This window comes from Hakea prostrata, chromosome 4, assembly GCF_041222555.1.
Source record: "Hakea prostrata isolate BN-2017 chromosome 4, UWA_Hpros_2, whole genome shotgun sequence".
Lineage (NCBI taxonomy): Eukaryota > Viridiplantae > Streptophyta > Magnoliopsida > Proteales > Proteaceae > Hakea > Hakea prostrata.
In genome coordinates, this window is record NC_142603.1 from 43,808,672 (window position 1) to 43,833,910 (window position 25,239).

General features: G+C 38.5%; 1 protein-coding gene across 3 annotated transcripts; it reads left to right on the plus strand.

Annotated features, from left to right (window-relative positions):
* The first annotated feature begins 1,605 nt into the window (after window positions 1–1,605).
* LOC149019007 (F-box/RNI-like superfamily protein) lies at window positions 1,606–24,725 on the plus strand. Of its 3 annotated transcripts, XM_089153097.1 has the most exons (10): window positions 1,606–2,078; window positions 4,902–4,905; window positions 5,054–5,129; window positions 7,375–7,541; window positions 7,784–8,190; window positions 10,752–10,937; window positions 18,992–19,184; window positions 19,858–19,934; window positions 20,986–21,136; window positions 23,820–24,725. In XM_089153097.1, exons 1-10 carry the CDS (start codon window positions 1,807–1,809, stop codon window positions 24,114–24,116), a joined length of 1,830 nt encoding a protein of 609 aa, XP_089009223.1. In that variant the 5' UTR covers window positions 1,606–1,806; the 3' UTR covers window positions 24,117–24,725. The 3 variants fall into 3 exon arrangements, with proteins under 3 accessions (XP_089009223.1, XP_089009222.1, XP_089009221.1); XM_089153096.1 differs by lacking the exons at window positions 4,902–4,905; window positions 5,054–5,129 and having other exon boundaries at window positions 1,608–2,109; window positions 7,299–7,541; window positions 18,992–19,032; window positions 19,111–19,184; XM_089153095.1 differs by lacking the exons at window positions 4,902–4,905; window positions 5,054–5,129 and having other exon boundaries at window positions 1,608–2,109; window positions 7,299–7,541.
* The last annotated feature ends 514 nt before the right edge of the window (window positions 24,726–25,239 follow it).

Consider the following 25,239-nt stretch of genomic DNA (forward strand, 5'->3'; position numbering starts at 1 on the left):
TCCTCACTTGACAATCAAAACGCTTGACACTCAAGAGGGGTAGCTTGGAGAGAGAGAAGAGGGCATGTGGTCGTCGTCGGCTGGGGTGGGGCTGTGGTGGGTTTTCGGCTGAAGGAAGATGATGGGTGAATCTTTCTCCTAAGGAACAAAAACTCTAAAGCAAATAACCTACATAGTGCTATTTCGGTCTTTACGCACACAAGTGGGTATATTCGACTTTTCCAACCCTCACTTGATGGTCAAAAGGCTTGACCATCAAAAGGAGTAACGTGGAATATTGAGATATGCTTAGGGGCACGCCGTGGAATATTTTGCATATTAGGAGCAGTCAATAATTTAGCCTCTACTTAAGGGGCACCAGGAAAAAAACTAAGGGTGTCAAAACCTAACTTGAACCGTTAAAACTAGACCGAACCGGTCCGAACCGAAGCTTAATGGGTTGTGTTTGGGCTAAACAACTTTAGCCTGCACTGATTTGGGCTTGGCCGGGCCAGCCCTTGTGTGCCCCGCTAGCCCAAACCTTTTGCCCGAAACCAGCCCGTTAAACATGTTGTAAATAAATAAAATAAAATAAATTTAAATGTAAAAGACAAGAAAACCCCCCAGTATCCATTTGTTTTCATTAATTGTTTTGCTTTGGAATATGCAAACAACAAGTCTGTGAAAGCCTTCGCCATTTGGAAGATGGACTTAGTAAATATTTAGCAAGTATATTATCATTTGAAAATCTTTTAACGCTTTATTTTGATCCATTTTTACAAGTGTCAAGAAGGGGGAGGAGAATAAGTAGAGACAACCCACTAAAATTCATCAAGATGCCAACTTTCTTTTGTATATTAGTTCTATAATTTTTATTTCTTTGTAGAAAAAAAAAGTTTTTGTCTTTGAACACCCAACAGACTTAGAGAGGACTTAATGCTTATATGTGTTCACATGTACTTGATAAATTCCACACAACAATAAAGTATTCAAAACATACCGCTAGTAAACCCGAACTCAAAATCGTTAGTAAGCCCAATTCTAAATCGTTAGCCCAAACGGATAGTCAGCCCAAGCCCAACTGCACCGGCCCAAACCGTTATTTTGATCCATTTTTACAAGTGTCAAGAAGGGTGAGGAGAATAAGCAGAGACAACCCACTAAAATTCATCAAGATGCTAGCTTTCTTTTGTATATTAGTTTTATAATTTTTATTTCTTTGTAGAATTTTTTTTTTTTTTGGTTTTGAACACCTAACACAAGAGACTTAGAGAGGACTTAATGCTTATATATGTTCACATGCACTTAATAAATTTCACACAGCAATAAAGTACTCAAATCATACCGCTAATAAACCCAAACCCAAACCGTTAGTAAGTCTAATTCTAAACCGTTAGCCCAAATGAATAGTCAGCCCAAGCCCAACTGCACCTGCCAAACCATTATTTTTTTAATGGACCGTGTTTGGACTGAGTATTTTTCAGCCCAAACCATTAGGCCTAGCCTGAAACTAGCCCAACTAGAACGGTTGACACCCCTAAAAAAAACACTCAAACAAAAAATAATATCTTACGTTAAATTGTTAGATTATTACCGGGAAAGAAATGAAACACACTAAAAGATAGCGCTCCGGCACCGAATAACCTTTGTACCCTATAAAATAGATTCGTATTGCCTTCTTCATACGTTTTGTTCCTTCAACGTTTTTTCCTGACAATTGCCTGTAGAGGTGTTCTATAGTCACTCGCTAATCGCTATACTGTAATTTATTTTCAGAATTCTCAGAATAAATATTTGTTCTTTGTTAATTTTGTTAATCTCTCTGTAATGAGAGGTCATGATCTGATTAACACCGTTCTTCCCGATGAATTGCTGTTGGAGATCTTCCGGCACCTGGACGGTCTGAAATGGAGCTGTGACGCCTGTTCCCTTGTCTGCAAAAGATGGCTAAGTATCGAAAGATTTAGCCGTCGCACTGTTCGGATCGGAGCGTCCAGTAATCCAGATGCGTTCGTGAAGCTTCTTGTTCAGCGATTCGTAAACATCAGGAATGTCTACATCGATGAGAGATTGCCGGTTTCGTCTCCATTTCAGTTTGGGTACGGTTTTCCCGGACCGTCGCCGACTACTGTAAGTCCCCTCATATCCTTTTGGAATTGCCGGTGGTGCAGTGGTTAATGTTTGCGTAGTTTTCAACTACGACGTACTGTTATTGGTTAGCATAGTTTCTTAATCTCAACCTCACAACCATGTCAGGGGGAGGAGTGGCCTTATACTGGTTTCAGGTTAGGAAACATATATTTTTACATGATAAAGAAGTGAAGAGTTTCTGTGGGGAAAAGGGTATCTCCTCTCTTAATGGTCGTCCTCTATTAAGAAACAATCTCAATGGGAAAAATAGTTGAATGATTTCATATGAGAGAACCTCAAATATATAGGCAGCATACATCCCATGCTGTTAGGTAACTATGAACAATAAAACCATGAAACCAATCACGAACCAGATGACAATCAATCTCAATGTGCTTGGTGCGCTCGTAAAAAATGGGGTTCTTAGTAATATGTAAAATAGTTTGATTGTCACAAAATAAAGGTATTGGTTGAAGGACCATGACGCCAAGATCTTTTAGCAATGTAACTAACCACATGAATTCACAAGTAGTGACAGCCATAGCACGATATTCAGCAGATGAGCGGGACACAGTAGCTTGTTTTTTAGATTTCAAAGATAAAGGGCTAGAACCAAAAAATACACAATATCCAGTGGTAGATCTTCGAGTCATAGGGCAACTTGCCCGAGTCACAATAAGCACGAAGAGATAACTTACTATCAGTAGACAAAAGAATCCCTTGTCCTGGAGTGCCATGGAGGTAACGAAGTAAACGATTAGCAGCATCCATATGAGGTTTACGAGGCTTATGCATGAATTGACTAAGAACATTCACAGTGTGAACAATATCTGGACGAGTAATTGTGAGATAAATAAGTCTTCCTAATAACCGACGGTATGGTGTTGGATCAGGTAAGGGCTCACCATCAGAAGTAGTTAACTTGAGGTGTTGTTCCATTGGAAATTGAGTCGGATTAGCACCTGTGAAACCAACATCAGTTAAGATGTCCAATGTGTATTTTCGTTGGTTGATGAAAATACCTTTCTTAGAATGTGCCACCTCAAGACCAAGCAAATATTTAAGCAATCCAAGATCTTTAATTCGGAAACGTTGCTGAAGAAGTGATTTTAAGTTGGAAATCAAAGTTGTGTCAGACCCAGCAATTAAAATGTCATCGACATAAACAAGTACAAAGGTAGATGAAGACTCTGTAAGTAGAGAAAATAGAGAGTAATCTGCCTTAGATTATGTATATCCAAGATCAATAAGGGCACCAGAAAGCTTGGAAAACCAATTATGGGATGCCTGCTTAAGCCCATATAATGATTTGTGCAAGCGACAAACCAATTTCTCCCCCTTCGATAATAACCAGGTGGAAGTGTCATATATACCTCTTCATCAAGATCGCCATGGAGAAAGGCGTTGTTCGCTTCCAATTGATGCAAGAACCATCATTTGATGGCAGCAATGGCAAGAAGTGTTCTGATAGTAACCAACTTAGCAACTGGGCAAATGTCTTATGGAAATCAACCCCCTCAATTTGAGTATAACCCTTTGCCACCAAACTTGCTTTATAATGCTCAATTGACTCATCTGAATGCCGTTGAATTTTGTAAACCCATTTACAACTTATTGATTTCTTGTTTGGGGTTAAAGGTACAAGAGACCAAGTCTTGTTAAGGTCAAGAGCTGCAATTTCATTGTCCATTGCCTCCTTCCAATCAGGTGAAATAATAGCCTTAGCAAAGCTTGTAGGTTTAGTTATAGCATTGAGGGCCTTGGGATACCTGAAATGGGGTGATGATAATCTATGATAGGATAACAAAATAATTTTCAGGAGTGAGAGTACCTGTGCATGAAGGAGGAGCTTGGGCATCCATGGCGTAACAATGATAGTTTTGAAGATGGGGTGGCGGTTGATGAACCCGAGATAGCCGAGAGATGGTAGTGGATGGGAGGGTGGGTGAAGGAGGTTCTTCAACCGGTTGGGGAGAGGGTGGGTCTAACAAGATGGGTAAACTATCCATATCGAAAGCTGCAATGGGTAAAACAAGCAATAATGGGGATGACGATTTTGAAAAAGGAAAAGAATCTTTAACAAATGTGACATCACGACTAATGTAAACCTTATGTGTTTGTAAATCATAAATCGTATACCCTTTTTGTGCATATGAATACCCAATAAAAACACCTGGAGATGCTCGGGGATCAAATTTATAACGAAGGGATGAATGGTTATGACCATAACAAAGGCATTCAAAAGTTCGAAGATGAGAATATGAAGGGATCTTGCCAAATAAAACTTGAAGTGGTGACTTACCATGTAACAGCGGGGTGGGTAAAAGATTAATTAGGTAAGCGGCTGTCAAAACACAAGGACCCCAAAACTTATGAGGTAGACTTGCTTGAAAAGATAAAGCACGGGCCACATTAAGAAGATGGTGGTGTTTGCATTCAACAACCCCATTTTGTTGGGGTGTATCAACGCAACTATGTTGATGAATAATACCATGGGTTGTAAAAAAGGCATTTGAATGGTGATTAAAAAACTCACAACCATTATCAGTTCGGAGTTGTTTAATTTGGTATCCAAATTGGGTTTTAATCATAGCAAAAAATTCCCTTAATCGGGACCAAGCATCAGATTTATGATTTAACAAAAACACCCAAGTGTAGCATGAAAAATCTTCCATAATAGTTAAAAAATATTTTGCACCACAAATTGAGGGATCGAAGTAAGGTCCCCATATGTCACAATGTATCAATTCAAAGCAAGAGGTGGTAGAAATTGTACTAGATGGAAAAGGAAGTCGAGTTTGCTTAGCTAAAGGACAAATGGAGCAAACACAATCTTTAGGAAAAGAAATATTAGGATCGAAATGTGCAATATAACTAGAAACCTTTAAAGATGGATGGCCTAAACGAGAATGCCAAAGGTCTTTGGCGGGTAAAACAACAACAGCGACGGGATAATCCAACTCCAAATAATAAAGTCCATTGTATGTCTTGCCTAGCCCAATCCTCTCCTTCGTGCGTAGGTCCTGTATCACACAATGATCAGGATAGAAAGTTATGAAACAATGAAGTTGTTGGGTAAGTTGGGTAAGTTGGGTAACAGATAATAAATTAAAACCAAAGGAAGGAACATGTAATACGTTCGTGAGAGGTAAAGTGGGTATGGGGCTGCAATTCCCAATATGTGTAATGGGAGCAAAACCACCATTTGGAAGGCAAATAGATTGGGTGTGGGGTACAAGACTATCCAAATGAAAAAAAAGATAAGTCGGAAACCATATGAAGACTGGCACCCGTATCAATAACCCATAGAGAAGATACTTTACATACAACATTTGCCAATGGTAGAATGTTACCAGATTCCAACAGAGATAGAAGTTTATGGTACTGATCTGTGGTGAAAGATGGTGCAACAGCTGAAGGGATCACAGTTGTAGCAAAAGAGTGAACCGTATGAGAGGAATCCATTGAAGACGTAGTATTGGTAGCCATTGAAGAAGAGGAAGAAGAAGACGTGGCTGATGAAGATGTAGAATTGTATGTTAAGCTGATACCATATTAAGAAACAATCTCAATGGGAAAAATAGTTGAATGATTTCATATGAGAGAACCTCAAATATATAGGCAGCATACATCCCATGCTGTTAGGTAACTATGAACAATAAAAGAAAGATATAAAACATAGAAATACAATACATGGAAATGTTTGTATGTAAATATAATACATGGAAATGTTTGTATGGAAATGATTTAATAGAGAAACCTAATCAAGCCAAAGCCAAATTAGGATATTGATGAAATGGAAGGATGACATGGTATGGAAAGAATTCAAATGTAAAGAATGATGAATGGAAGGAATTCAAATGAGATGAGTGATGAATGGAAAGAATTCAAATGAGAGGATGAAATGATATGGAAAGAATTCAAATTAAAGACAATTAGGGAAAGGATGAAAAATCATCCTTATCATGCCTAATATCCTTGATTCTTATCTTCTCTTCCCTGTTGCCATATGCTAGAAGGTTATCTTCCTAAACTACCGTGTTATGGTGAACAGAAAAACCAATCACTTTGTGAGTTAACTGCTCCCCAATTGGTATAATATAGTGCCATTCTCAAACTAGAGAAATTAAGTTTGCTGGATAAAGGACAAGCTAAATTTTAGTGAGAATTTGTCAATGCAGCTAAGATAAATCAGATGGGCAGATATTCAGATCAATTATTCTACTAGGTAAGTAGAGTAACTCATTAAGTTTGACATAAGTCTGATTGATTGATTTGAATATATTGAGATATCCTACTGTTGCTAGAAATTTGCAAACCAAGAAATATAGCAGATGACATGAGCGAGTTCTGGCGTCAAACCAGAATTCAATGAAATACTGATTAAAGTTTCAAGCAGGTATTTGAAAACAGACTTTTGAGAACAGGAATTTGATCTTTAAATTACGGATTTGATGAAGTTGAACTAGACGAGTATTTTAGAAATTGGTTAGATTTTTGGGTGGCCTCAACATTTTGAACTGAAATATAAAGCAAAATAAGATGAAGAAGAAAGAAAGAAAAGATAAAATCAAGAATTAGCACAGGAGCGTACTGAAATACCAATGCCACAGAAGCCAAATTTATTACTCAAATTCGTTTGTAGGGTTGTCGCTTTTTACAAATTTAATTGAAAGGCTGAAAAACAGACTCTAACTGAAAGTAGACTCCTCCAGCCAATAGCTTGATATGGAGGTAGTCTCAACTAAGTAATAATGTACTTAAGATACCTGAAAAGCAGCTTAAAACAAGGCTGGACTCATAAAATTCCTAGTCCAGCCTAACTTGACATAAAGAAAAAGAACTCAGCCTGTACCCCAAAACTTAAGTTCTTTGTATAACGTGTGTCCTTTGAAGTTGTTATTGCAAAGGAAAACCCTACTCAAGGCATGTTTTCACTAGAATAATCTCATTTGTTTGTATATTTTCATGATGGTGCCGCCAGCTATTTTTATCAGTTCTCCTAGACCCTCTAGGAATAGCATGACCATGGTTCATTCTTTTATACTTTTTCCCCCCTGCAATTTTTTTTTATTTATCATTGAACATATTTCTCAGCATCCTTTTGCTTGGACAAATAGCTGAGCTGTATGCTACCATATTTCCATACTGTTAAATCGTAGAAAAATGGCACTTTGTTCCTCGTGCAGAAAAAAAGGCGTCATAGTAAAAGTGCAAGGTCATCTATGGAACATCTTCATGCATCTGAGGACAATCAATCTGGAGAACGTGAATTAGAGTCTTTCAGCTTGTCAGATGCTGGTCTTGTTGCTCTTGCAGAAGGCTTTGTCAGACTTGAAAAGTTGAGCTTAGTCTGGTGTTCTAATGTGACAAGTGTGGGGTTGAAATCTGTTGCTGAGAAGTGTAGATCCTTGAAAACTTTGGATTTGCAGGTATTTTTTTTAGAAATCTTTTTGATTTCTGAAAGCAATACTGCCTATTTAATGTTCTCCTTCTGCTGTGACTGCCAGGAAGAGTTGAGTGACCCTATAATTTCAGCTATACATGGCCTTCCTTTTTCATTTTGTTCATTTAATTCAATTTATTATTATTTTTGCATGTGTGTGTGCGTTTTTCTTTCAACTCTAGAGTCTCTCGCAGATACTTAACTGCCAGTTTTCATTTGGGCATTTAGGGCTGCTATGTTGGAGATCAAGGTCTAGCTGCTGTGGGGGAATGCTGTAAGCAACTCGAGGATTTGAATCTGCGCTTCTGTGAAGGCTTGACTGACACGGGGTTGGTTGATTTAGTACATGGTTGTGGCAAATCACTAAAATCCCTTGGCATAGCGGCTTGTGCAAAAATAACTGATATATCATTAGAAGCCGTGGGATCTCACTGTAACCTTCTTCAGACGTTGTCATTGGATTCTGAGTTCATCAAGAACCAAGGTGTGCTTGCTGTAGCTCGAGGATGCCCAACCTTGAACGTTTTGAAGCTTCAATGTATTAATGTAACAGATGAGGCTTTGCTAGCTGTGGGTACCTTTTGTTCTTCATTGGAAATGTTGGCGCTATACAGTTTCCAAAGGTTTACTGACAGGTTAGTTGCTTTTCTTGGTTCATTTCTGGAGTGGTGTACATATAGGAATCACTTGAAAAATGAAATGGTAGCTTTTTGGTATGAATATTGTATCTATGGGAATGAGCATACTTTTTTCCCTCTTCCCTTTTAACCATCTGAAGTCATGGAAAGCTTTAAAAGCCAATAATTTATTTAAAGATGCTATAACTGCAAGTTAAATCCTTTTTCTTTTTTTTCCCCTTTTTTGGGTGGGGTGGGGGTGTTGGAAAGCTTTAAGCATTTGGTACACCATATGAACTCCACAGTTTCAGTCAATCTTCTCAAAACACCTTGACCTGTGGGCTGATTATATTGACAATAGCCTTGTAACCTTTTCTTCTTGTTGGTATTAGATACCTATGTGCCTTGCACCCATTACCTGCCCTCATGTCTTTTAGAGTTTACGTGCACATGCTCACACACTAACAGGAGTGAAGAGTATGTAAGATTCAGGGTGATACCAGACCAATTTTATGTTGTATCATGGTGTCCTTTGGCAGAAGAAGAAATTAAAAAAATTTGTGTCCACTAACATATATGGATAGAAAAGCAATAGGGGGAGTGGAGTAGTCTTTGTGGGCGGAGATGGGGCAGATGGAAAAAGAACTTTTACTTCATTTGAAATGGTTTGGAGTATTTTCAGGGGGTGGTCTGGGAGGGTAGGAACATGGCTGGCAGACATAGGTTTTATGTGGAGCATCTTTACTGTAATTTGTAAACTTGATACTTTTGGTTAATTTTGTTGGGGGAGGCAGTAGCACAAAGGCTTTATGCTGATTCTGAAGCAGTCCAGTGGCCTGTGATGATAATTGCCACATGTGAGTTCTTAGAGTACTCAGATTAAGAGCATAGGTAGATCCTAATGTCCTTGGTCCATCTGTAAAGTTTTAGCCATATGTTGTGGATCTTGGTTGACTAGAACTAACTGGGGACCAATTAACCAGAATTTGATCACCCAAGTGCGACTAGTCAGAATTGTGTGTGAGGTCCAATTCTTGCAATCAGAGATATAAAACTTCCAAATTCATCTGTAACACTCTAATTCCATAAAACCCAGATTACTTTTAATCCAGTGAACCAACCCTCACCATACTTTCATTGAACCTGTGGACCAAGTCCAGTGGCAACTGATACATCGTCCAAGCCGTAATTCCAACTATAAAATCCCTTCGAGTCACTTTTTTCCAAAACCCTAATTTCTGCAATTCCAAATTCAGCATTAAAACCTTGCCTTTCACTGTTACCCTTCCCATCATCTACCTGACGAAATCCAACATTCAAACCCTAAGCTCAACCTAACCCTAGCCCTCAAGTGGGGAGGAAACCAACAAGGGAAAGAAAACTTACATTGATAGGTCTGACAACATCAAAATATTATAGGTCAATGGACCAGGATGTAGTTCTTACTAGATTTGGGATTAACAAGAAGGGTTGGAGGGTGCAAAGATGCAAAAGAAAACCAACCTGATAGAGGTCCTCTGGACAAGCCACATATAAAATCAACTTCTAGTGGAATTCTGAACCAATTTTTTTAATTTTAAATTTTAGTCTTTTTATGTTCCACATTAGACTCTTAAAATGTCTTTCCCTTTTTTCCACATTGAATATGTAGGGTGATAAAGATCTTTAGACGTTCATCAGCTAGAAGAAGAGGAAGTAGTTGTAGTACTATTATTTCAAGTGTCTCATTGAACCAGATTGGTGACTTGAACCAGTGGTTCAATTTTAGTATCTTGCTCCAGTTTTAAGTCATGGTAATATTCCATTAGCTGGAAGGTTTTCTTTTCTTTTTTCTTTTATCTTAGGTTAGTTTCCTCCCTCCATGATTTGATGGAGTGATCTGTTTCAGACCAGCCTAGAAGTCAACTCCCACTCTACATGGGAGTAAGGCCCATAGGACATATTGTAAATGAAGGAAATCATTAGAGGGGAGAGAGAGGGAGAGAGATCTCTGATTTTTGAAAATTTGCTTGTGCAGCCGCTGCTTCTGCTTTCCTCCTCGATGTGAGAGCTTAGTAGTAGTGTGTTACTAAAACTCCGAGATTGGTGTTTGATCCAATTGATTCCTTGATGGTGTGAAGACTGGCAGGTTCCAATTAAAGTTTCCCTTCAACTAGGTCGATATTAATTTCACTGTTCAAGGTTCAATTTCAAGCATTCCCATCCATCAATATTGGTCACAATGTTGCTGATAGCTTGTAAAACTAAAGTATAAAGGTTTACGACATTAAGTATGCACTTTTTCCAAGTTGCCCATTATTCACAGTTGATGCTATGGCTTTTAGGCTATGTTGGATGCCAAGGAAAGAAGAGAAAAAAGAAGAACAGAACACAATAAAGATCAAAAGCATGAGAAGCCAATTATTGTTTTATGCATCTTGTCTCTCACATAATAAGACATCTAGCTATGATGATAGAGTGGTTGATTTATGTGTATCAAAAATGACATACTTTCAGTTAGTCATTTCATGCGGCTACTTTTGCTTTTACTGTGTTTCTATAATGTGCTTATATACTTTTTTCCTTTGTGTACATTCTAGGAGTCTTTGTGCTATCGGGAATGTGTGTAAGAAGCTAAAAAGTCTTACTCTAAGTGATTGCTATTTCTTGAGTGACAAGAGCCTGGAAGCAATTGCTACTGGCTGCGGTGAACTTGCCCAACTTGAAGTTAATGGTTGCCACAATATTGGAACAGCTGGACTGGAGGCTATTGGAAGATCTTGCCCGTGCGTTTGTATCTCTGTTGTTAAATCTTATATTATTCTATAACATGGTGGAGGCATTTTCATTGGAACCAGGTTACAGGGCTAAGGATAATTCATCATTTTGCTCAGAACATCTCTTTTGAACCTGGTGGTTTTGCTTTTCTCATTACTGCATACTAGTTAAGAATGTTTTAAGTGAAAAATGCAGCTTCACGTATACAGAGATTTTGAATTCCTTATTTATTTTTTGTTGGTAGGCTGATTTTTGTGTCAACAACCAGGATTTGGTTGAGAACTTCATTAAAAAACAGCTATGTCATTTACCGGGGAGGGTTGGGCATGTGGTTTACTTTCCGCAAGCCAGTGGAATACATCAACAGGGAGCACTAGATGGGCTTGGCAGGGGTGTCTTCTCATAGGGAGTGTGAAGAGAGACATCTTGGGCAGATCGTTGGTATGCTCAACTTTTTCCATCATTTATATTTTGTTCTTGTTAGTAAACACACAACAACAAGCAGCCTTTTCCAAACCTTAGTGATCTTGGTGGGAAGGCGACCATGGTGTTTGGTAGGCCGAAAAAACCTAAAATCAACAAGGTGGAAAGGTGCCTGAAGCGAGGAAGGAGCTTACTATCGCGTCACCTTGTTAACGATGATCCCAACTAAATCTTGTTAGTAAGCAGAATTCGTTAAGAGTATTCTATACATTGTCTTTTGTTGTTGTTGAACTATTTTATTGTATATATTGAGATTCAGATGACACTTCTAGTAGTTGTTCATCTTCAAGGTTCCTTCTGAAAGCAACTTTATAGTTATCCCATCAGCTGCATCTGCATTTTGCAGGCTGAGAAGCCAAAGTATATGATCCTCAGTTGCAGTCTTGTGGATGGGGGTTCCCAGGTAGAAAGTATAGGCTCAGCAGAAATTCGGATTGTGTCTTATTATCAGCAAACTTAACGCAGAAGAAAATCTTAAGAGTACTGCAGGCAGGCGGAAAGGAGGAGAGAAATTCTGTCTGTGACACAGCTGCAAACTGGAAGAATAGGGAGGGAAGCAGAAAAGAAAAGTCGCATCGAAGAGAACCAGAAAGTTCAGAATTCTGGGGAGGGAGTATAGGATAGGGAATAGATCATTGGGGGGAGATATGGTGGTCCTATCAAACATTCTCCATTCTCATGCTCTGTTTGAAGAATTTTCTGCAACTTGACTCTTAAAAATGGTTGAAATAAGACAGGGTATATCCTGCCCTTGGTAAACAACCTAATAATGATAACAAATAAAAGGACTAACTTCTATCGCTGTCAATTGATGTAGATGAACCCTCTTTGGTTCAGAGAACCATGTCTAAACCTAAACATGAAACCAATAAACTAACCAAACTGAGACATGGTTCGTTTTGATTTTAGTTTTTGGTCCAGACCTAAAGGTTTCTTGCTTAAACATAAAAGCTTAAAAAAACTTTAGAATTATTCCATATATGTAATCCTGTAATATTAAAATGCACTCAAGATACAAAAATTGAAATAAAAAGTCCAAAGTAGAGGATCAACACATTAAATGGTGGTCATAATGCTCGTCCACCACCACACAAGTAGCAAATTAATTTACTTCTCAGAAGATATATCAGATTTGTTGCCTTTAAATGCTTTGACATGCCTGAAGACGCGGAGCTGGCACAAGAGAGAGGCTTTAGATTTTCTTTCAGGCACATATGACCTTGGCGAGGCAGATATTGAAGGTGGGATGTTTAAAAAAATAAAGAAAGAAAATCAAAGAGCTTCATTCGTTCTGTAAATGTTAGTAACCATCAAGCTTGTATTTCTTATCTGCCCTAATGCCCTGGATGATGGTTGCATTGATATTGTTTTCCTATTGTCATGATCCATGTTCTTGAATCTTGACTGCTTAACTTTGTTTTAATAGCTTATTTGCAGACCAGGGACTGGTGGTGTATCCTGTGTTTTCATAATTAGTACTACTGCACTTTGAAAAATATCTATGATGGTACAGTGACGAGCATAAGAACTGTGGGGAGTCAGGGTAGTGAATTCCCAGTTGCAATTGGGTTGCACCAAGCTTCAGCCTTAAGCCCTTATTGGTTCACACTTATCATAGAGATACACTGAAATTCCCTGGTGTATTCTTTTTTCTGTTCATATAGTTCTGGTGGATGAAATAGATCTGGGGATTTTAATGCCAAATTAGAGTCAGGAATATCTACTTTGAAAGTAAAGGGTCTTAAGATGATCTGGAAAAAAGACTTGAGTGTTTAGTTCTAGCTTTGCTGGACTGGTTAATGAGATAGTGAACAGTGAATATTACTGAGAAAGAGATCCCACAGAGTAACTATCATAGGTAATTTGGGCTTTTTATGCATAAAGAAGCTGATATAGAGGATGATGTTGCTGAAGAACTAAAATGGAATGGACGAAGGCAAGAGATTTGTGTGAAGTGCTGTATGATCAGTATTCTTTTGAGGCTTGAAGGGGAATTTTATTACGCTGTCATCAATTGGCTTTGATGTATGGTGTAGAATACTGGAAAGTTGAGATGCGCCATATAGATAAGCTAAGTGTTGTGGAGATTGGAATATTGTGATGGATGTGTGGCAAAACTAGAACAACAACAACAACAACAACAATAAGCCTTGTCCCAACTAAATGGGGTCGGCTACATGGATTCTTGCTCTCCAATTAGTTCTGTTCGAGGCCATGCTAGATACAAGGTCTAAGCTATACATATCCTTTCTCACCACTTCTCCTAAGGTTATCTTAGGTCTACTCCTAGCTCTTCTAGTTCCTTCAATCTGGATTATATCACTTCTCCGTACAAGGGCATTTATAGGTCTCCGTTGAACGTGGCCGTGCCACCTCAAACGACTTTTTCGAAGCTTATCACTTATGGGACCAACTCCTAGACCAACTCTAATATGATTATTTCTTATCTTATCCATCCTAGTTTTGTCACTCATCCATTTTAGCATTCTCATTTCTGCTACACTGAGTTTATCTATATGATTCTTTTTAACAGCCCAACACTCTGCACTGTACATCATAGTTGGTCGAACAACGGTCCTATAAAATTTTCCTTTAAGCTTTATTGGAATACGCCAATCGCATAAGACCCCGGACGCACTTTTCCACTTCATCCACCCTATTTTAATTCTTTGGGAAACCTCATCCTCTAAATCACCTGTTTTACTTATGATTGAACGTAGGTACCTAAAACAATCACTTTGAGGAATCTCTTTATCGTCAAGTATCACCACCTCATCATCTTCCTCCGCAAAAAACATACACTAGGGGACCTCATCTTGAATGTATTTGGTTAATTCATCCATTACCAGTGCAAATAGATATGGGCTTAAAGTTGACCGTTGATGTAGCCCAACTGTTATTGGGAATTCATTACTTTGTCCCCCCACTGTTCTAACACTAGTCACTGAACCATCATACATATCCTTAACTATATCTACATATTTAATTGCAACACTTCTTTTCTCTAGTACTTGCCAAACTAATGCTCTAGGGACTCTATGATAAGCTTTTTCTAGGTCAATAAAAACCAAATGAAGGTCTTTCCTACATTCTCTATACCTTTCCACAAGTCTCCTAATTAGGTAAATAGCCTCTATTGTAGATATTCCCGGCATAAACCCAAATTGGTTCTCCGTAACTGTAGTTAATTGTCTCAAATGGGTTTCAATTATTCTCTCCCATAATTTCATAGTATGGCTCATCAATTTAATGCCCCTATAGTTATTACAACTTTGAATATCTCCTTTATTTTTGTAAATTGGAACCACGGCGCTTCTCCTCCATTCATCTGGCATTTTCCCGTGCTCATAATCTTATTAAACAACTTAGTCAACCAAACTAGTCCATGGGTTCCTAAGCTCTTCGATATTTCAATTGGGATTTCATCAGGATCTTGTGTCTTGCCGAGTTTCATCCTCCTTAAAACTTCTTTTACTTCGGACATCGAAATTCTACGTATATAAGTTCGGGCATTGGTGCCTTGGTGAAAGGTGTAATCGTCCGAATCTTAAGTGCTTGAAGAATGCTCATTTAGTAAACTAGAGAAATAGGTTTCCCATCTTTTCTTAATGTCCTCCTCACAAACTAATACTTTACCATCTCCATTTTTAATACATTTAACATGGTCAATATCTCTACTCTTCATATCCCTCTTCTTAGCTATCTTATAAATAGATTTTTCCCTTTCCTTCATGCCCAACTTATTGTATAACTCTTCATACTTTTTTTCCCTTGCTTTTCCCGCAATTTTCTTAGCTTCATTTCTATCCAACCTATACTTTTGAAGATCTTCAACATCCTTAGTTCTTTGCCATGTCTTAAAACTAGCTTTTTTATTCCTAATGGCAGCTTGAACCTCACTATCCCACCACCACGTCTCTCTATAAGAATGGAGCTTTCCTTTTGATTCACCTAGGACATCTTTAGCCACTTTCTTAATACACATAGCCATCTCATTCCACATTGCATTGGTTTCCCCTTTAAAATCCCATTTTCCTTGTTTGACTACTTTATTAACGAAGGATTTCGAGCACTCTCCTTTCAAATTCCACCATCTTATTCTGGGATAGTTTACCTTGGACTTTTTATGTGTTCTTGGGACTAAGTACAAATCCAAAACCACAAGTCTATGTTGTGTAGTTAAGCTTTCCCTCGGTATCACCTTGCAATCCTTGCACAACAATCTATCAGTCCTTCTTGTAAGGAAGAAATCTATTTGGCTTCTATGCTGTCAACTTTTGAAGGTAATTAAATGCTCATCTCTCTTTTTGTAGTAAGTATTTATAATAGATAGATCAAAAGCAGTAACAAAATCTAAAATTGAAATCCCCTTCTCATTTCTTTCTCCAAAACCATATCCTTCATGTATACTCTCATATCCTCTTTGATCTTTTCCAATCTGTCCATTTAAATCACCTCCTATGATAATCTTTTCTCCTTGATGAATTCCTTGCATTAATCCATCCATTTTTTCCCCAAAATTCTAGCTTTAGACTTTCATCTAATTCTGCTTGAGGTGCATATGCACAAATTATATTTACGAATTCTTTCTCCATTACAAGCTTGATAGCAATAATCCTATCACCCACTCTTTTAACATCCACCACATCATTTTTTAAATCTTTATCCACTATTATACCCACTTCATTTTTATTTGTTTTTCCCCAAGATACCTAAGTTTAAAGTCATCCAACTCTTTGGCTTTTTTACTCTTCCATCTAGTCTCTTGAATGCAAGCTACATTAATCCTTCTTCTCCTCATAACATCTATCAATTCTAAGCTCTTATCAGTTAAAGATCCTATGTTCCAAGATTTCAATTTAATCCTACGTTTATGGACTAGCTTCTTTACTTGCACTCGTCCACAGTGTGGGAACCCATGCCTACTTATCACCGCATCCGGGCGCCAATGCGACGTGTCGCTTACAGGGGACGCCCTAGCATACCTTTTATCATATAAGGTGGAATCCATGAAAAATGTTTGGCTAGATTTTTTCCGGTGTCGGCTGCCGACCTGACGCACCAACCCTCCTCCTTCACCCGGGCTTGGGACCGGCAGCAAAACACTGGCGGAGTTATGTGTAGCAAAACTAGGTAAGGTGAAAATTACTAATGATCATAATTCATAATAGAGCTGACTTGGGAGTTCCCCTGATTCAGAGTAAGCTTTGAGAGTAAGCTTTGAGAGTGTCATCTATGTTGGCATGGTCTTATATGGTCCTAGATTGATGGTAGGTCAACTACGAGCCAGTTTTTCCAAGATCCAATCAATTCCAAACTCAAATTAAAAAAATTATGGTTAGGCAATGCTGAATTTGGAATTAGGGTTTCCATGGTTTGTAGATCGAATTTGGGGTTAGGTTTGGGAGCAAACCTTGATTAGTGGAAAAGGGGTTGTCCTATCCACGAATAGGCAAAACTGGGGGCTAGAAACTCTCATCCAAAAAAAAAGGGGGGGGGGGGAAGAGGGGTAGAAAAGAAGAAAAAAATGATGGCTCCGAATGATAGATCTGAAATTTGGGTCTTTTAGAGAGAAACGGGTGAAGTCTAGATGTAGGGTTTTTGGCTGGTTGGATTGCAACCAGACTCAGATGGTTTTATCAGGTATTTGGATTGGGGATGATATGGTCCAAAGGGGTGAAGATCAAATGGTTTGACTGCACTGGGCATAATCTCTGCCAGAATCTCCTTGTGTAGGTTCTTTTTAAAGATGTTTGCATGTTATGAAGCATCAGAAAATTGGGGTTTATGATGGTTAGATGGGTCAGCAAGGTGGTTGAATGTAGCACGGGTTGTTATCATGTAAGGGGCTGCGGGTTGATTTGGATGAATCCTAAGGCTTTGGGTGGGTTTTTGTAAAGGAAGATTCCCAAAAACAAAATTAACTCAGGTCAGATCCTCTTACCTAGTACAAGCTCTCAACCTGTACTTATAGGGCATACCATTGTAGAAGATTGATTCCATGGTCAAAGGAGGAGCTAGACTTTAAATACCTAGCACCTATGATCCTCCCATACTTTGAACAGCAACCACTATTAGTTAACTGGACTTCAAACATCATCAAACAATCTTCCACAGAGGAGGCCAGAGCCAAGTTTTCTCAGTACAAAAATTCACTTCTCGTGTCTGATTTTTATTCCTTCACTATGTATAAATAGGGCTAATAAGGCTTACAATGTAAAAGTCTTAGGTGAATTAGGAATTGAAAATGTAATAAAAATCAGAATTAGAATCCCGTGACTTGGTTAACTGGATTAGAGCAACTCTGACATACTTTAACTCCTAAGTTTCAGGAGGTAAGAAGCAATACTTAAAACAAATTGAAGTCACATACTTAAACTCCTAAGTTTAAGGAGGTAAGAAGCAAAAATTAACCAAATTGAAGTCTCTAAACCTGCTAATTAAGCCATGTGACTTTTTGGTATCCATGTGGCTAACCCCATTTAGTTGGGAAAGGCTTGTTGTTCTGGTTGTACATGACTTCTAAGATAACCAAAATAAAATGAGATAATTAATTAGGATGAATTCCGTGTACCACCTTTACCCCTTTGTTTAGGCCCATAATGAAGGTTCATTAGCAAGTAAAACCATGGGACTATGGGCGCAACCTCTAAATGGCCGAACCATAGCTTTATTTCAATTAGAAGCACAAATTGGTTGTGGATCTGCATCATTTATTTGCAGATCCTTTAATTGTGTGGTTCAACTTCCTTAAGTAGGTCCTTCATTCTGTCTAGCAGCCGCTTAATTATTGATTCTCAAAAGACAAGACTGCCCTTAGGATAAAGATTTGAACATCTAAGGAAACAAAAAACTATTCTGCCTCCTTGATTCTGGGCTTCAGAGACCCAGCAACTTCAGTCTTATTATGCTGGCCCAACCCATGGTTGGTTGGCTCTTTGGACCAACAGGTGTTCACCAGTTGAGGAAGTGAACAAGTCCTGGTTTTGTGAGCTCATTTCTCATACTTCTTGCCAAAAGCTTGTCATCTGTGTCAGGTTCAGTTTCATGTTCCCACATTCTAGAGAGAGCTTTAGAGCCAGATCTCTTACCCCAAAAGGAAAGGATCGAGAAGTTCTGTTGTGCTTTTAATTTGTTGGATTTCTAACTTATCTGCCTTTGGAAAAGATTAATTTCTTATACAAATACGACTTTCATTTTCTACGATTGCATTTGAGCTGATTGATGCTCCTTTCAAGGTCAGCATCAGAAGCCTGTCCCTTGGAGACCCCTTTTGAGTTTTACTTAGAAAAGCTACATATTCAGGTTACTGAACTTTAGTGTAGAAGTCTTCTCAATAATCTTCTTCTTTCTTTTGTTAAGGATATTGTGTGCCACTTATGGCCTTTTCTATCAAGGATGACACTGAACAGAAACATATACATGCTCATTCTTGATCTCCTTCTTTACATCATTCATCTGTTAAGGCTTAAGAGGGCATGCCATTGAAGGATTTGATTTCTTTTGGGCTCGGGGGAGGGGTATTATCTTATATTCTTTTTCGGAGAAACTAATTCAGAGTTCTTGACATGTGTTGCAGAGGCCTGTCTGAGCTAGCTTTGTTATACTGCCAAAGGATTGGTAATAGTGCTCTTTTTGAAGTTGGTAGAGGGTGCAAATTCTTACAAGCTCTTAACTTGGTGGATTGTTCAAATATAGGAGATGATGCCATATGCAGTATAGCTCAAGGCTGCCGGAACTTGAAGAAACTTCATATTCGTCGATGTTATGAGGTGAAATATTTGCTTTTGTTTTGGTTGAACCTTTGATGTTAATTTGTATTGATTTTTATGTCTTAAGTAGTTTCTAATAATAGGGGTTCCAGTGTGGTAAAATGCCTAAACAACAAAATCCTTGTCACCTAGCTGTTGCCCTGGAACTTCATGGATCAAACTTCTCCTTTGCCCTCTAAACCTTCTCTCCATGTCTTGGTTTTGAACATGCATGCATTTGGATCTTATTTTTTGACAATTTTCCTTGTAAAGATGACATGAACACACCTCTTATATGTAGATTGTAAGGACTTTAATCAAGAACTTAAACAAAAAAAAAAAAATAATAATAAAATAAAATAAAAATTAGAAGATTTGTCGAAATGGTTGCTTCTTGTTCCTGATACTATTTTCAAGTATTCGGCTGATCCCATGTCCGATTCTGGGTTTTAAAAGTTAAAATCTTGACTGAATGTTGCATACTGGAAAGGCATGGTCTTTGAGAATTGATCTTTCGGTTATTTTAACTTTCAAAGAGTGGTTATCCTAATGCAAATTTTATATTTGAAAACCAAGAGCTTCTCCCAAAATTATTGATGTATTTCTCTTATTGTTGGAAGAGACTAATTTTTTGTTTTAGAACTTTCTGGTCTCCTGCCTGATTAATAGAATTTATATTTTATTTTTGTAACAGATTGGAGATAAGGGTATCATTGCAGTGGGGGAAAACTGTAAATTTCTTACAGATCTTAGCCTTCGGTTCTGTGATAGGTAATATTCCAAGTCTCCAGGTCATTGCTTTTCCTTTTTAGGCCGGTCTCTCTCTCTCTCCCCCCCCCCCCCCCCAAAAAAAAAAAAAAAAAAAATTCCAAAGCAGGAATTATCATTGCTTTTTGCTGTAGCTTCCTTTATAGGATTTTATGTTATTATTTTTCAAACTTGATATTTTAACCAGTGCAGGAACAAAAGCACTTCGTATTTTTTACTTGCCTTAATTTTTCCTAATTTTTTGCTGAGGTGAGGATGTTCTGATAGATTAGTGCCAAAGTTATAAAGGAGAAAGTAGGGATTGATCACATTACAGCTGATCTGTGAGTAGCTCTGATACATATTGTACTGCAAGAATCATTTGAGGTGGCATAGACTTGTTGAATGGAGGCCTTTGGATACATAGTATGGACTATGGAGGAGCGATTTGATCTGGAGTGGAGGAACTAAAAGAGCTTAGGGAGACCTAAAATGGCTATAGGGGAAGGCATAATAGCTTGGACCTTGTATCATGTATGACCTTGAATGGAGCTGATTGGAGGGCAAGGATTAATCTAGCCAACTCCATTTAGTTGGGATAATGCTGAGTGGTAATTTTTTGGAAAATTGTGACAGCAGTGCAGGATATAATCCCCTCCACTGGGAAACCTGCAGATGGTTAGCATATTTCTGTTGCATCTCCCTATCCTACATACATGTCCAGAGTACTAGAGTAACTCTTATTTTTTATGTTCATGTTTAGTAATATTTTTTGTTGCTTTATGATAAATCGCTTTTTGAATGCCAGTTCACGAAGTTGCTCAGTTATTGGGGTCCTTCATTTGAGAACAGATCCAGATCCCAAGCAAAAACTTGAGACAGGCTGTATTTTGGTTTATTGATTGCATAAAGTGTTTATTCCTGGTCCCAAAAAGCTTCAACTGTTCAGAGATAGTTTCCTATCTATAAGTAGTGAAACCACCAAATAAAAGTACTGTAGCTATTGTTTGTGTTTGTTGGTTAGTTTTTTTACATACTGAACCTGAATCTAACCTTCTTCACTATTTAATACCAGGGTTGGGGATGCAGCTCTTATTGCTATTGGTCAGGGCTGTTCATTGCGATATTTGAATGTTAGTGGGTGTCACCAAATTGGTGATGCTGGATTAATAGCCATTGCACGAGGATGCCCTGAGCTTGTTTACCTTGATGTGAGCGTTCTTCAGGTATAATCTTTGTTTGCATGCATTGTCATTCTCTGCGGCATTGTGTTAATCTCAAATTGAAGTCATGGATGTTTTGTTTGCATTCAAGTTTATGCATAAAACGTAAGAACCCTGGGCATTAGCATGTAAAATGAGACAAGGCATTTTTGAATTGTCTTGCATTTGAACTTTAGGTTACATTTCATCTATACCGCCTCCCAACAGAATTTGGAGGAGATTGTTGTCCAGGGATGCCTTTTACTCAAGCATTGAATACTATGAAATTATCGGGAAACAACCTGTTTGTTTGGCATATTTTGTTAAGAATGGCACAGCTTGAATAGTCATGATTCATAACTTTTATAATTTAATATGGAGTTTTCTAGCTTTGTCAACATGAAAAAGTTCTGCTCAAAAAGTGGAAAGTTGCACAGGCAAGATGGGGTAATCATGATATGTAGACACTGTAATGCAGGCTTGTATCCAAGTATTCAATAGTTCTATGGTACATAACATTGGATTCCAATCTGCTAAGGGGCCCACAGAACCTTGTAATTTGGTATGCAAGAATGCAAGGGACAGATAAATAGATTAACTACCAATATGCTGTTACTGACTGCATGAATGGCTCACGTCTGCTTCCAGCATTGTTACAGCAGACTAACAAATAAGAAGCAAATAAAGATTGCAGGCAACCTGGCTGCTCCCCTTGGGAGAAAGGCAGATCAGTATCAGGGAGAAACAGATATGCAGTCTACAGAAAGGGAAAGAGAGGAAGTTTGATCAGAGGAGAATAGAGGTCGATGGAGGAAGAGGGGAAATAGAGGTGATGGCGAAAGATGGAATAGAGGTTGATGGGGAAAGATGAGATAGAGGTTAATGGGGAAGAGGGGGAGGAGAGAAGTGTTCTTCTGCTTCACAACTCTCATCTGTTTTTCGTTTGGGGTGAGGTTGGGGGAGATGTTTTAGAAACTAGAATTTCTGGTGAGTTCAACTTCCTAGCTAGTAATAACAATTAGAAAAAAAATAAACTTCACAAATGATAATAATAGTCTAGATAGAGCTGAGGTTCAAGATCTTGGTTTCATGGCTGGTGTCAATGAGCCAGAAACTGAGATATGGGAAGCGATGGGTCTAACTAGGGTTATCTTTGTGGCCATTTTAAGATGTAGTTTCGAGGCCTAAATAAAATATCTTTTAATTTGAATTTTGGTATGGAGGCAATTTTTGACTTTCTACACATAATGCATGAACCCCTTTTTTTTTTTTTTTTTGGGGAAAAAAAACACTCAGAATGAAAGTTTTGATTGTGCCTCAAGTTTACTGTTATACACTGGAATTTTCAACACCTTGTTGCTCACTCACTAACTTACGATGACAAATGCAGTGTGTTCAGATAGAATAGTAATAATGTCAATAGCACAACATTGTTTATGTAAATGTAAAGCAAACGAGGGGAAAAAAAAGTGATCTCCCTTTCTGCCCACTTTAGAGGGCAATTTTAGGGTTGCACTGTTTAGAGCCCATTTAAATGGCATATAGGGTAAGTTAACAGGCCTATGGCCGATTATAGCCCCTTTCAAGCCAAGTCCGATTAGCTAAATGGCAGTTATGGTGCAGGTTTTTAATTGGCTAAGACTCGTTTGGCCTGACTGAGTCCTACTATGACTGACTGATTTACACCCTAGTTGCACTGTTGTATAGTTTCTGCTTGTAGCAGCATAGCCTTAAAACCTGGCTTGCTTGGCATAACACCTTCGCAGTGTTGTTTGTTATCCATGGTGCTGGTCCGTACCCAAACCTACAAGAGGGGACACCCACCAGAGGGTGCCTGCCCCTGGTGTTCTCTCATGGAATGCTAGTGTTGATATGCTTGCATAGCTGGGCCAACCTTCACATAGCATTGCTTATGGCATCCACTTGTCTAGAAAGCCTTGCTTGTGGTTTGATACAATGCCATGCATATGGACAAGTAGGGTTAGCCACGCCATCCCTCCTCAGGGTAGCTTTTATATTTTTGGCACTTTTCTCGTAGTCATGAGCCTCCTCGAAAAATCATATTATGGATGTTTATAATGTCCTGAAAAAAATCGCTTCCTGTTAATACCCCACTGTGCCATGCACCCACCTTGGGAATGCTGCCTCCCTTGCCCACGAGCACAAGGCCCCAAGTACATATCCACCAATGCCCATGGCACAGGAATCGTCCACAAGCCCCATCATCATAGCACCTGGGCCATGCTCAAGCTTCCACTTTCTGCAACCACTCATAATTTGCTTCCCAGCTAAGGGAATGCTCCTGTTAACAGCAAACTAGTGCACTTGCATGCAATTCCCTCTAATTACCACCAATTTCAGATGCTAGAAGGGGTGAGGTTCTTATCAATTAATAGTATTTTCATAGTTTGTTAGATTTAATTGGTAATTTGTAAGGATTTTATATTATACAAGTTAGTGCACTTGACTGCATAGTATGACCAAAAAGTATTCTTGAACTGCCATGCGCTTGGATAACATGTCTACATCTTGAAACTGCAATCTCATCTGTTCTACATTTTGTACAGAATTTTGGGGATTTTATATTATACAAGTTAGTGCACTTGAGCGCATATTATGACTAAAAAGTATTCTTGACCTGCCATGCGCTTGGATGACATGTCTACATCTTCAAACTGCAATCTTATCTATTTTGCATTCTATACAGAATTTGGGGGATATGGCGCTCTCAGAGCTAGGTGAAGGCTGCCCTTTACTGAAGGACATCGTATTATCTCACTGTCGGCAAATTACTGATGTCGGTTTAGCATATCTTGTTAAGAAATGCACTAGGATTGAGTCATGCCACATGGTTTATTGCCCATTTATAACTTCAGCTGGAGTAGCCACGGTGGTTTCTAGCTGTGTCAACATTAAGAAGGTCCTGGTAGAGAAGTGGAAGGTCTCCGAAAGGACCAGACGACGAGCAGGACCTATCCTTTCTTACCTGTGTATGGACCTCTAATTCTGGCTTTAATAAATTAATGGTCCTTTAATGGATGACTTGTGCACATAAATTTTCTGAATGAGAGACGGCTTTAATGAAGCGGAAGTCAATATCTGATGAGAGGGTGCATATCTGCACTTCTTTGTTGTATCATTTGTATTCTTTTGTTGCAAGTTGTAACTCCATGATTTCTGAACAGTTTTGTTTCCATGTGGATCTCTAAATGGAATAAACTGTGAAAGGATAAGGTACAATATTTTGCTGAAATGAGAAATGCAATCTCAAAATTTTAGATAGAAAAGATAGAAATGTCACATTATGGGTTCTTCTTTATCCTTTCCAAGTATTCTGCAGCAGCTCCCTGGAATAAATTTGTTCTTTTTTACTCCTGCTGACCGATTTAGAGGACTTAGAAACAGAGCAATTTTGAACTTACCCAACCCATTCTAAATTTAGAAACGGGAGTGTTCTCTTATTGTACCTTCAAAGCCCTCATTGATGGTAGAAGCCCCTGTTTTGTCTACAGCCTTTGCCTTCTCAACCGTGCCAGCAGATACACTTGTGCTCACTGATAGCTCATAGACTTATTCGGTAGGTGGACGTGACTGCCTCATTTGAGAATTGAGACCTAGGTGACAACTTCATTGTTGCCACTGCGTCCTGAATGGATGTGGAGGCCATCAGGGACGGCCTCTTGCAAGCTTCTTCATGAAGAACGCATCATCATTAAGATAACGGTATCCTGACCTTCTGTTGTGACACATTGGAAGGGGTTCGCTCTTGTCCATATTTAGAGGAGACCCCTCTCTTACATGTGTAGTGAAGGGACATAATGTAAACTCGTTTAAAAACATGCGAACTTGGAACTCTTGGTGAGCATGAGTTTTGATAGCATGTTTGTTCACCAATTGCACTAAATAGATGTTGGTATCTTTGAGACTTACATAACTAAATTGCAGGTAAGTCATACGGATGGCCAAAGGGGGAGCTAAAGAAAAGCTGAGAGATATCTCTACTATAAAGGTTTGATGGTATGGTAATGCCTTGGATATAATCTCTGAGTAAAAATTAACGGGATTAAGGCTCTAAAAAATTGGTCTCTTTGAACTCTACTTGTACAAATTCTTTTACCCCTGGTTCA

Excerpts from the sequence above, each read along its gene's own strand:
- LOC149019007 (XM_089153095.1), top strand. The coding sequence starts at position 1,807 with ATGAGAGGTCATGATCTGATTAACACCGTTCTTCCCGATGAATTGCTG. Across the intron at positions 7,542-7,783 it reads TGAAAACTTTGGATTTGCAG|GGCTGCTATGTTGGAGATCA; the intron begins GTATTTTTTTTA and ends TTGGGCATTTAG. Across the intron at positions 21,137-23,819 it reads TTGATGTGAGCGTTCTTCAG|AATTTGGGGGATATGGCGCT; the intron begins GTATAATCTTTG and ends CATTCTATACAG.